This window comes from Jaculus jaculus, chromosome 5 (genome assembly GCF_020740685.1).
Source record: "Jaculus jaculus isolate mJacJac1 chromosome 5, mJacJac1.mat.Y.cur, whole genome shotgun sequence".
Taxonomy (NCBI): domain Eukaryota; kingdom Metazoa; phylum Chordata; class Mammalia; order Rodentia; family Dipodidae; genus Jaculus; species Jaculus jaculus.
The window spans coordinates 78,362,977-78,376,010 of record NC_059106.1 but is presented as its reverse complement, the minus strand read 5'-3'; the positions used below and the strand labels follow the sequence as shown (position 1 = coordinate 78,376,010).

Below are 13,034 nucleotides of genomic sequence, written 5' to 3'. Positions count from 1 at the left end.
AACATCATGGCAGAAAAATCTCTCAAACTATGAACCAAAATGAACCTTTTCTCGGTACATGTCAGTTATTTCACACAGGATTATTTCCTATAGCCTGACTGGCCTAGAAATGAGTCATATGTCTCTCAAGGCAACTATGGACTAGGAAAGGAATAATAGAGATCAAAAGGAGGCCCTGTGAGGGGGACGGTTACAGCCAAGGATGAGGGCTTTTCCCTGCGTGTCTTTATCCTGTGACCCTGGGCTCAATTTTGGCTAATTATTCTTGGAAAAGGCATACCATTTCCTCAGGCCTCAGTTTCCCTTAGTTTTCCCAGCATGGTGGCTCTGATGCATGCACTCTTGGGCCCAATCCCAGCTTCCATACTTTAGATTTCTAACTGCAGAACCCTGGAGAGAAGTCCGTCTTTCTAAGCCTCAGTTTCCCCCTCAGCACAATGGAGATAACAGTGCTTTCCTGGTCCTTACAATGATTCAGTGGTGAGTGGGACTCAGAGTGTCTGGAGGCTTAAGGCCTGTTGGCTGTTGTCAGTCTCATTGTTTTATTGGCTGTGAGGGGACGAAGGACACGTGTGTGCCCGGAGGCCCTGTCCCTCAGCTCCCAATGTGCAGCCCCCTGGCTTCAGCAGTGAGTGATCGACAGCCTTGGCCGGTGGCGTCCTGGCAGGCCTGTCCTGGCAGCTGCTCCCACAAGGCGAGGCCCGGGAGCTGCAGATAATTAATTAGGCTGCATTCCTCTTCCAGGGTTCCCAGAGGCACCCACTCTCAGCCCCCTCCTGAGCTGCTGAGGGCTCTTGGCTCTGATCCTTGGCGGGCCAAGGAGAGGCCCACACTCTGCTTGCCCCCAGAGGGCCTGGGAGGATTCCTAGGCGCTGGAACCCTGGCCCCGGGAGCCGAGGGCCGGCTCCTGTCCTAGCCCTCCCTTGCTTAACAACCTTCACCAGCTCCTCATCACTCAAGTTCAAATTCCTGGCGCTGGATGCTGCTCCTGCCACTCAGGCCAGCTGCTTCTCCCTGCTCTCCTGGCTGCCATACCTTGTCCCTCATCCCAGCATGTTCAGGCCCTCACTGTCCTTTAACTGTCCACCGATGGCAGAAGGTGGGTTTGCAACATATCCACCTCCCATCCCTTCTCTTTGCTGGGCATTTTTCCTGACAACCTGGGAGACCCTCAGGGCCTAATGTGATGTCCAGAGGCATGAAGTACCAATAGCAGTATTTCTGGCCTGGTGGTAGTCTCCTGGGGGACCTTTCTGAAGGTGATGTGTGTGTGTGTGTGTGTGTGTGTGTGTGTGAGAGAGAGAGAGAGAGAGAGAGAGAGAGAGAGAGAGAGAGAGAGAGAGAGGAGCAAGCAGTGTCCCCAGCTCACAATACCAACCATGCCAGGTGCCCAAGCTATGATGGGGAGCTCATCACAGCCCATTCCTGCTGACACCACCAACCTTTACCAACCCCATTCCTTTTCTTTTAAAAAAAAATTGTATTTAATTATGAGAGAGAAAGAGAAAGAGAGAGAGAGAGAGAGAGAGAGAGAGAGAGAGAGAGAGAGAGAGAGAGGCAGATAGATAGACAGACAAAGAATGGGCATGGCAGGACCTCCAGCCACTGCAAACGAGCTCCAGATGCATGCACCATCATTTGCATCTACCTTACATGGGTCCTGGGGAATCAAGCCTGGGTCCTTTGACTTTGCAGGAGAGCACCTTAACCGCTTAGCCATCTCTCCAGCTCCTTCTCTGATGCAAAAGGAAACCTTCCCTTATGTTGTTCCCTCTGCCTGGGGCATTCTTCTTCACCTCACTCTTTCATTTCACTGGCACCCTAAAGCCACTCCTCCTGGAAACCACCCTGGGCTCCACCTCCCTAGAGCGCCCCCTCCGTTGGTTGCTCCCTATTAGAGAGGCAGGAGAGCATGCGCTAAGAGCTAAGCCCCAGCTTAGCACATCCTAGTGGTGTGGCTTTCAGGAATAAGCAGAACCTTTCTGTGTCTCAGTTACCTCAACAACCAACCGCCTCCTCCTCGTCCTCTTCTCCCCCACCGCTCTTTTTCTTCCTTCTCCCCCTCCTTCTCTTCCCCTCTCCTCCTCATCTCCCTCCTTTTTCTCCCTCTTTTCCTCTGCCTTCCCTTCTTCCTCCTCCCCCTCTTCTTCCCTTTCCTTTCTTCCCCCCTCCGTCTCCCTCTCCCTCCCCCTTCTTCCCCTTCCTCCTTCCCCTCTTTCCTCTCTTCCTCCTTCTCCTTCTTTTGAGAGATGGTGTTTGGGGCTGGGCATTTGGCTCAGTTGGTAAAGTGCTTGACTAGTATGTATGAAGCCCTGGGTTCAATTCCCTGCACCCCATTAACCAAGCATGCTAGCACACATCCACCTGTAACCCCAGCACTAAAAAGGTAGAGGCAAGCTTGGGTCACATGTGATCCTGTCTCAGAACAAACAAATGAACAAGAGATAGAGATGATATCTTATACATTGTTTTTTTTTAAAAAATTATTTAAAGGGACAGGATCTCATTATTTTGCCCAGACTGGCCCCAAATTCCTAGGCTCAAGCCATCTCCAGCTTCGGCCTCCCAAATACATGGCAGCACACTTGACTTACCTCATCTATGAAATGGGAGTAATGATTCTAGAATTTGCTGCATGAGGCACTGTGAGGAAATGGGCCCTTGTGTATACCTGAGCAGCGTCTCCTGACTGGTGAGGCAGGGGCTGTGTCTGTCTATGTAGCTCACCGCGCTGCCCCAGAGTCAATTATTTATCGCTGTTAAATGAATGCATGGCCAGGATCCAGGAATTTATTGCCCTCAGAGGCAAATGGCTTATCTGAACTGACCCTGGACTCTATTTGGAGTTAGTTGGGGTGTGTATTATGAGCTCCCAGCACTTGTTCCTAGGTGAGGCATGTGTAGACATAGACAAGACCTAATCTCCACCAGGCCATGGAGCCTGGATATAGCCTTACCTGCTCCCCACCTCTTGTGTGTGCACTCTGGGAGATCTGGGTCATCCTGGCTTCTCTCTGCTGCAGTCCCAGCTGAAGGGCCATGAATTTGATTCAAATATCCTTGAAGAAGACATTGCTGACTGGAAAGTCAGGAAAAGGGGAGAAGCCAAATTTCCTACAATGTAAACATTGTTCTTCCCAAGGTTGTATTTGGCCCAACGGCTCTCTATTTCTTCCCAAACTCCAATCCACTCTTCCACACTTCTAGCCAGAATCCAGCTGGGAGCCTCTGGCCAAGACTGACATCTTTTTTCATTTTTATATTTTTACTTGTGAGAGAGAGTTGGCACACCAAGGCCTCAGCCACTGTAATTGAACTGCATATGCTTGCACCACCTAGTGGGCAGGTAGGACCTTGTGCTTACCTCACCTTTGTGTGTCTGGCTTCACATGGGAGAATGGGACATGGTTCCTTAGCTCTTCAGGCAAGTGCCTTGATCGTTAAACCATCTCTCTAGCCCAAGAGTGACATGTTTTCATGGAGAAAGGTGGGGATGGCTGGACAAGAGCCATGGCAGGAAGTCCCTTGAGATACAGGTTCTAAGCCAGGGTTCCTTTTTGTAGAACCAGGAGTGAAGGGATTCGGCATCATTCTGGCCTGTATCCACCATTCCATCTTGTGTGTCACTGATCTCTAAACCTTGACCAGAGCCATGGACCTGTACCAAGAGGAGTGAGTGCTTGGCTCCAAAGCCTCCAGATTTCCAACCAGGACCCTCACACCTCTTCCCAGCCTCCTGTCCAGTGCTGTCCTATGGCTGCCAGGCCTGGCCATTGGCTGATTCTTTGAGGCTTCTGAGTGGACCAGGAGGGCCACTCTGAATGGGAGGATGTGGTGCTGGGGACAGAGGATCTATGCACCAGCCCAGCTGCAGTGTGAAGGGGTCCTTGGACCTGTGATGGTGGGCAGCAAGTGTCTGGACAGTTCCCATGACCCAGCTGGAAGGTCCCATGATACCCCAAGGGTGGCTGGTGCCTTTGCTTCCCTGCCGCCTGTCCCTTCATTCATTCTCAGCCCAGACTAAAAGGCATAGTTTCACAGCCTGGCTCCAGCTTGGTCCTCTGCTGCTCACAGGCTGCTCATGGCTCCCTGGAGCCCAGGAGGGAACATCTAACTGCCTAACTGAAGCTTCCAGGCCTCTGTAGCTTCACATCTGGTCGCTCTTCCCTTGCCTGGCTGACAAGGAGGACCCTCCTTTGTCACTCTGCACTTACGCTTCGCCACCTGCTCCCCTGCCTACACTCGCCACCCCCATTTCCTTCTCGATCATCTTCACCCTGTCCCAAGAGAGTCAACATCTGATCGTCCAGCCTCCACCTCCCGTGTGCTAGGACTCCAAGTGTGCCCCACCACACTTGATCTGTGCTGTGCTAGAGGTGAGCTGAGGGCTTCCTGCCTGCCAGGTAGGCGCTCTACCAACTGAGCTACATCCCCAGCCTCTCACTCGTCTTTTGAGGCAGCAGAAGTACCATCTCCATCCGGAATCTTTTCTCTGCCCCTCACCTCCCCCCAGCCAGCTCCCATCTGCTCCTCCTACAGGTCCTTTCGCCATGTCCCCGTCCTGGTCATGGCCGTTGGCGGCCTGACAGGCTGACTCTGCTCCTCAGGCCTTCGGCTCATCTTGGAGCTCGAGCTTGTATGTTTGGCACTCTTTCCAGAGCTGAGAGTGGAGAGCTACTGGTTGCCATGTTCTTGACAAAATATTGAGGCTCAGGATGGAGAGATGGCTTAGCGGTTAAGTGCTTGCCTGTGAAGCCCAAGGACTCGGGTTCGAGGCTTGATTCTCCAGGACCCACGTTAGCCAGATGCACAAGGGGGTGCACGCATCTGGAGTTCATTTGCAGTGGCTGGAAGCCCTGGCGTGCCCATTCTCACTCACTCTCTCTATCTGCCTCTTTCTCTCTCTGTCACTCTCAAATAAATAAATAAAAATGAACAAAAAAATTAAAAAAAATATTGAGGCTCAAAAGAAAAAGAAGAGTGGGCATGGTGACACATGCCTTCAATCCCAGCGCTCAGGAGGCGGAGGTAAGAGGATCACCATGAGGTTGAGGCCACCCTGAGACTACAAAGTTAATTCCAGGTCAGCCTGGACCACTGGACCAGAGTGAGACCCTACCTTGAAAAAAAGAAAAAAGAAAAAAGAAAAAAGAAAAAAGAAAGAAAGAAAAAGAAGGCCTGGGGAGATGGCTTAGTGATTAAAGACACTTGCTTGTAAAACCTACCAGCTCTGGTTTAATCCATGATTCCCTAGTGCCCATATAAAGCCAAATGCACAAAGTAGCATATGCATTTGCAGTTTGTTTGCAGTGGCAAGAGACTCTGGCATGCCTATACACATACATACTCTTTCTTTCTCTTTCTCTGCTACACACACACACACACACACACACACACACAGAAAGAGAGAGAGATATGGAGAGAGAGAGAGAGAGAGAGAGAGAGATCTGCTCAAGGTCACACAGCAGAGGTGATCCATGGATTCAACCAACAAATATTTATTCTACACATATATATGATATACCTGGAGCCAGAAGACCTGGGTTCTAAGCCTGGTGCCACTATTTACTTATTTTTGATCCAAGGAAAGTCTCTGGTCTTTTCTGTGCCTCACATTCTTCATCTGCAAAATGGAAGATAATAAAACGTCCCTATATCACAGGGTTCCTGCGCGGATGAAATGGGTTCATCTGGATAATAGATATGCCAGTACACAGTAGGAGCTCAATGCATGTAAACATGTTATTCTTCAATAAGGAGGTCAAGGTTGACTTTGTGGACAAGGGAGGGCTAGAGCAGCTGTGGAAATGGTTATTGCCTGCTCCATAAATATTTCATGGACGCTGGCTCAGGTTCACAGCTTGCCGCTCCCAGGGCAGGCCGGCTGTTCCCAGCCATGGGAAAGAGACGTGGTCTGCTCACACTCATGCTGCGAGCAGGAGTGGCCCTGGCCATTGGTTGTCTCTGGGCCCACATGGGGTGCTGCTGGGCTCCAGTGAGCTTGGAGAACCCAAAGCTGGAGTCCTGGGGCTTGTCAGAGAATGTTAATGTCCACCTGAGGCTCAGAGTGAGAGGCAGGGCCAGGGATAGGCCAAGACTGGACTTGAGCACACATCACTGACCACCAGGGCTGCATGCAGCCTTAGTGTCTAGCTGGTGCCACCTGTCACAGGACACACTTTCTGCGACCCTCGCAGCCAACTCCTGGTAGGACCAAGTCTCTGGAGCAGAAGACGGCCTCTGTGTTTGCTTAGATGGCTTCTTCCATACATGCTTCCATACATGGGAAGGCCCCAGATGTTGGTTGTTTATTTAAAAATATATTTTATTAGGGCTGGAGATATTGCTTAGTGGTTAAGGCACTTGCCTGCAAAGCCTAAGGACCCAGGCTTGACTCCCCAGAACTCCTATAAGCAATGCACACAATGTGATGCATGTACACAAGGTGACACACACATCTGGAGCTGCACTGTAGTGGCTAGAGGCCATGGTGCGTCCATTCTCTCTCTCCCTGTGATAAAAAAATAAAATATTTTATTTACTTATTTGAGAAAGAATGAAAGAGCAAGAGAATGGGTTTGCTAGGACCTCTACCCACCGCAAATGAACTCCAGATGCATGTGCGACCTTGTGATTTGGCTTTATGTGCGTACTGGGGAATCAAACCCAAATCCTTAGACTTTGTAGGCAGTGCCTTAATCACTGTTCAATCTCTCCAGCCACAGTCGTCGGCTTTTGAACTGGTAGGAACACAGATTCAGAGTCTTGAGGTCACAGTTGCAGATGTCTTTCTAGATCATGACAGGCAAAAGCTGGAGAGGGCAAGTCAGTAGCCGGAGAAGCTCAGTAAAGGGAGAAGGGGCTCCTGGGACTTGGCTACACATCTCAGGCTCTTTCTTCTTATTCCTATATCAAAGTGGCCCTTCTGGGAGAGCCCTCTTCTGCTTGGTCAACACAAAAGAGACCATTTCATCCTTTATTACAAACATAAGTCCACAGGTAAACAATTGAGGTTCTAAAAAAATACATTAAAATAAATAATTGAGAGTTCCAAAGTTCTTAAGAGCAAATAAGTTATATACAGATGAATGAAGTCGAGCAGGCTCTTCTCTCCAGCAGTGTCCCAAGGGAATAAGGGTACAACGATTCTGGGGAGGGGAAGCCAGACAGGACGGATGGGTGCTGGCTAGAATGCCAGCCCAGATGGTGACCAGCCCAGCTTCCAGGTATGGCTTAGGTGTGCTTGAGCCCTGCTGGCTGGTTGCTTCTGGACAGTAGCCTAACAGAGAGAACATTCCTCAGACACTGCCCCCACATTTGTGTTGGCCATGTAGCTCCTTCTCACAGGGCTGTGGCCATTCTGATGTCCAGGCACTTGGGGGTGTCTCTGGCATGGTGAGAGTGCAGAGAGCTTCCAGTAAGGAGGCCACAGCTTGCACCAACTGCATCAGACGGGTCCATCTCGCTGGGATCCAGGCCCCTGCCCAGCAGACAGATGGAGGGTCTCCCACCAATTGCCTGTCTTCTGCTGTCCCTACGTGGGCTTCCTTCTCAACATTCTTGAAGCTCATGGCACTATCTCTTCCTCCGCCTGGAGTGTGCAGGCCTGGGCTCCCTTGTCACCTCTGGCCTTCGCCTGACAAAGCGGAGCTTGGCAGCTGAAATGTCCCTGAAAGGGAGAAAGATCATTTAGCATCCAAGGAGATATACAATGTCCAGGGCTCCCAGGGAAGGCAGGGGGTCGGGCCTAGAGACCTCTCTGGCCCAGATCCCAAGCCATGGCTACCTCAGGGTCAGAAGCACATGCCACGCCACCACAGCCTGATCAGACCCAGGGGCTTCCCTGCCCATGGGGCTTTGACAAAGCTGACGTTCAATGTCAAATGCTGACAGAATGATGAGACAGCCAAGGACAGTCTGGGCATCGCCCACTGTCTGCCTCCCTTGCCATACCTCAGCCGTGCCTTTCCTTCACAGATGTTCATCTTTCCCTGACCTGCACTGCATCGTCTCGTTCTTCCCCTGTGAAAGAGCCAGTACAGCCCACACAGCATGGAAGTCTAGGCAGCAAGGCTCTGGTGGCCTGGGACCTCAGGGCTTGGCCATGGTCCTGGAAACTGCCAACTGTCCACTTTCTGACCTCAAGAGTTCTAGACTGAGAGTAATAAGTCTGACTTCAGGCTAGGAGTGTGGGAACATGGGCAGGGGACTCACACTCTCTCTGAGACCCCTTTATGGCCTGTAAAAGACCAGTTAGACCTAACACATGGGAAGGTGAGGCACAAAGATAACCCCAGATTCAAGTCCAGCCTGGACTACAGAGTAAAACCTTATTTCAAAGAATCAAACTAAGCACAACAACTATAAAACCCCTCAAAAAACAAAAACCACAAGCTGGTGTAATTGCCTTAGGGATAAGTGTTTGGCTGGCAAAGCAGACTCTTTGCACACTGTGAAGTGCTGTGTACTTGTGAAATCTTATTCATTCCTAATCAGTTCCTGAGTATGTGCTGAGTCCTGCCCATGTCACCAGGCTGCCTTTTCCCCATTTCCCTGCCTCCTCCTAAAGACAAGAATTTCCAAAGGGTCATGCCAGTTGCTGTCTAGCCCTGAGGAGCCCTCCATGGCAGAGGCAGAGGCAGGCATGGGCAAGACCATCAGATCTCCACAGAGACATGCTTTGCACACATCAGTGTGTTTAACCTCATGATCACCCACGGGATGGGCACGGTTATTTCCCTGAAGCACAGAGAAGCAGACCAACAAGTTCACGGTCACAAAGCTTATTTGTGTCAGAGCTGGGTCCCCACCAGGCAGTCCCTACCCCTGAGCTGCCCTGGGGCCACTCTGCTACATGGCCTGAAGTAAGGTGTATATCCTCAAGCCAGTGTGGCTGTACAAACATTTATGGGGCCTCAGCCAAGCCAGCTGTGACCGTCAAGGGAGGAGATTCAGCCTGGGCAAAGAGGAGAGAGCAGGCTTGGCAGTCACTCCCTGTGCCTCCTGTCAGAGCCTCAGCCTACGGAAGATGCTTGGTTCACGGCAGCCTGAATGAACAACTGTGATTCTCCCCAGTCACAGGCCCTCAAGCCCTCTTATTAGCCCATGTTTGTGCCCATCGGTAACAAAGAATAGGGGTTAAGAACATAGGCTCCAGGGGGTGAGAAGATAGCTTGGTAGGTGATGTGCTCCTTGCCTTGCAAGCATGAGGTCTTGAGTTTGATCCTCAGAACCCACACTAAAAAGACTTGAGTGCAGCGGCATGTTTAGAATCCAGTGCGAGGGAACCAGAGACAGAAGAGCCCCTGGTGCTCAGTGGCTAGCCTGTCTAGCCTCGTCAGTGAGCTGCGGACCAACGAGAGACCCTGTGTTTAAGAAGGCGGATAGCACTCCTGAGGAGTGACACGGTGCACACACATACACACGCACCGTAGCCTTCGCATGCAGCCAGACGCCACAGGGGCTATGTGACTTTAAGCAAACGGTGTCACCTCTCTGAGCCTCAGAGCTCCTGGATGGACAGCCAGGACCCCAATCCTGCCTCACGTGGAGAATGAAGGTGAATGTGTACAGTGTGTAGAATGCGCTCACTCAGCACAGGTGCCTCACCTCAGCTTGTGAAGGAGAACTCCTTTCGTGGCCCACGTCTTGCTGGGCTGGAATACAGCTGCAGGTGACTGGCTGCTCGGGACAACCATGGCTTCATGCCTGAATGAATGGAGTAGCAGCAAGTAAGGGGCCGGCCAGCACCCTGAGGCCACCTGGCCGTGGGCCCAGCCCAGCCCCCGGCCCCGACCTCATGAGCAGATCCATTTCCACACTGCACACCTGCACCATTCCCTCCCAGGCAGGGTGGGGACCGAGGAAAACTGAGCTACTGGGAATGTGTACTGAGCCTCAGAAAGAAGCAGCCGGGTGGCTGGTCTTCCCAGAATCCGGCCACCTGCAGCTTCAGGGGAAACTGAGGCAGGGGCGGAGCCCCAGCTGATCTCCCAGAGGAGGAGTTTCCTGTAAATCATCCTAGAAACTGGACCCTGGGACTCTGCAAGCCAGTCTCTGCTTCCCCAGTGGCCCAAGGGGAGGAGGGGAAGAATGAAGCCTTCCATCCCTCTCCAGATGGGGGCTGGGGAGATGACTCAGTGGGTAAGAAGTGCTTGCAGAGCATTTGCGTTCTGAATTCAGATGTCTAGAATCGATGTAAATCCAGACACAGTAGCAAGCATCTGCAACCCCTTCACAGATGGGAAATCCCTAAGACCTGTCATCCACCCCCAACTCTGTGACAACCCTGGGACTGTGTCATGGCTTCCCAACTCCAAATGTTATTTTTCTTCTTCTAAACAAGCTCATAAGTCCCCAAGTCTCAGGCAGAACCTGAAGTCCAGTGGCAACTAGTCCCCTGTGGGCCTGACATAAGTCCTGCTCACTCTCTGTACCTGGGCTATCTTAACTGTCAATGGAGGGACATGCCTCCTATCCAAAAGTAGGGAAATGGTTGCTCCCAGATGACCTAGGGCTGGGCAATGGGTGGCACTTGGAGGTGACTGGTTCTTGTGAGAAGGGACTGTCCATGGACAGCGTACATCTATGGACGTAGGACTCTGTTCCCCATTCCTGGCCCTCTGCCCCTCTGCTGGTCTCTTGAACACCCTGCTCTCATGGCAGACCTTGGCTAGCATCCACCCTGCCCCTGTATTCTGGGTGTCACCTACCAGGGTTTGCGATGGCAGAAGGCGGTGCAGGCAGGGTCTCCATCCACGGAGCACTCACAACGCCTTGGCAGGGAGCGGCGCCGACGTCTTGGCGGGTTTCCCAGGCCGTATGGAGCTGTCTGTCTGTGGGCGGGCAGCCAGCAAGGTAGTGGTATGGGGCAGGGAGAGAGAGAGAGGGAGAGCAAAGAGACAGAGGATTAGATAAATCGTGTCATTGGCCAGCAGGAACCAAACAGACTACACACACGAGGACAGCCAGTCATGCCTCCAGGGTGGCCAAGAAAGGGAACCCCTCCCCTCAAGTCAATCATCAGTCACAAGCACCTCCAGAAGTGCCCTGGGCACCCCAGCAAGCTCTGACCCTCTATGTGCCTCTGAGCCCTAGCTCTTCTTGGAGCCTATATAAGGGGCAGAGTCTGTAGTTCCACCCAAAGTTAGGGGCTGGGGAGCCCTCCTAGCCCCTCTCCCCTCCTAGACAAGTGAGGCCTTTAGGAAGGAGAGCTTCCCCAGCTCCCAGAGAGAGGCACCCAACCCACAGCCAAGCTACCCCCAGCTGGTCAGTGGCTAGCCTTTAAACTTCTCCTTAAAAGTGTGTTTGTGTGTGTGTGTGTGTGTGTGTGTTTAGTGTGAAATTGGATTGGTTTCTGATCTAGGCTGGCCAAGGTGGGCAGGGCAGGGGCCCTGAGGCTGGTCCACCCAGCACCTATGGGTTACAGCTAATTTTAGCGATGTGGTTGGAGTTACAGTGACTGGGGTGGACGCTGCACACAGGGACTGGCAGGGTTCCCGCCCCAGCCAGCATTTGGATGCGGATTAGCTCTGCACACATTTACGTGCTCAGCTTCTCCTGCCTTATGCAATTTGGGGAAGGATAAAAAACAAACACACACACACAGAGATTTCAATGTGAGGTATGCAGAGGCCTGGAGGCAGCGCGGGCACAGGCAGAACCCAGCGCCCTGCTCCTAGCTGGGTATCCCAGCAGACTTCTTGTCTGTCATCTGGGGGCTACAGCAGCGCCTGCCTCCTGGGGAAGCTGGGGGCTCAGGAGAAGAAACTGCACGTGCGGTGCTTGGCCCAGAGCCTGGTGCAGCCCGGCGTAGCTGCTGCCGTGGCCGGGGACATTCTCAGCAGAGGTGCTGCGGCTGAGCTCGTGTGAGCTCCGGTATCCGCAGACTTGGGATGAAACCCATTACTTATTCCTTCCTGTATGATGCGGGGGGAGTCACCTAACCTCTCCAAGTCTCTGCGTCCTTATCTGGAAAATGGAGCCAGCTTTCTTTCCTACCGGGGTTGTGGGGTAAGGATTCTCAGATCCAGCCCTCTCGGCCCCAGCAGCCCTCGCTGAGAGTTGAGACATCGCTGGTCACTACTGGTACTTGCTCAGTGCCCAGGGAGAGCAGAATGGTCCCAGTGATTCCCCCAGTGTGCCAGGGATCCCTTCCCTTGCCCTTCCCACCCCTCCACGTGGGTCCCCGTGGTGCTCACCCGGCAGTGTTCACCCAGATGATGTCCAGGTGGCAGAAGTAGACGCACTCCTTGTCCAGCCAGGAGCTGCATGAGCAACGGCGAAGTCGCAGGTGGGCATCTCGGCCCTGGGACGGGGGTGCCGCCGGCTCCAAGGTGGCAGCAGCTTGGCTCTTCCCTGCACACAGGAGAGAGAGAGAGGTGCAGGTTAAGTCAGGGTACCTGGCCAGCCTGGGGACTGGGGACCTGCCAGGCTCCTCCTCTTGTCCAATGAGGAAGTCGGCACTCTCCGTGCTCAGGAGCCACTGGCCTCCCTCAGGGGAGCCCCGTAGACCAATGGGAAGAACCAGCAGTTGTGGCTTGCCCGTGACCCCTGCACCTGCAGTTGTAGCTGGTGCTGTGGGATCCCAGCTCGGTGCACCCAGTTGTCTCGGGATCCCTGTGCCCCTCAAGTGATGGACAGACCCAGAGGAGGCAGCGGCAGGTGAAGTAGGGTGGCTCACCTTCGTGCAGAGCCAGGAGCAGGGCCAGAGCAATGGAACACCAGGCGGTGGGCATGGAGACCATAGTAGCCGCAGAGCGCGCAGCTGGTGGGAGCGACCGGGAGCGCCTGTTGCCAGCCTCCTGCTGCTGAGCCAAGCAGGGAGCTCATTGCCTTGGTGTCCTGGCCGCCTCTTATAATACCAGGCAGGGTGCCCGCCCCTGCTGGCCCAGCCCCGCCTCGCCTTGCTGCTGCACCTTGGGCTTTGAGCCAGGGATACCGCCTCCTCCCCGGGTGCCTGGCCCGCCCTGGCCTCCTGGTGAGGGGGGAGGGAGGTGGAAAGCTGGTTCCTCCCTCCGCGCCACGCTGTAGTA

The 13,034-nt window shown here is 53.2% G+C and overlaps 1 protein-coding gene across 1 annotated transcript; it reads right to left on the bottom strand.

The window, feature by feature from the left end:
* Positions 1–7,214: 7,214 nt before the first annotated feature.
* Edn2 (endothelin 2) lies at positions 7,215–12,751 on the bottom strand. The gene is made up of 5 exons (XM_004670484.2): positions 12,683–12,751; positions 12,201–12,357; positions 10,713–10,835; positions 9,610–9,708; positions 7,215–7,669 (listed from the first exon to the last, which is right to left on the bottom strand). Exons 1-5 carry the CDS (start codon positions 12,744–12,746, stop codon positions 7,576–7,578), a joined length of 537 nt encoding a protein of 178 aa, XP_004670541.2. The 5' UTR covers positions 12,747–12,751; the 3' UTR covers positions 7,215–7,575.
* Between the last annotated feature and the right edge of the window lie 283 nt (positions 12,752–13,034).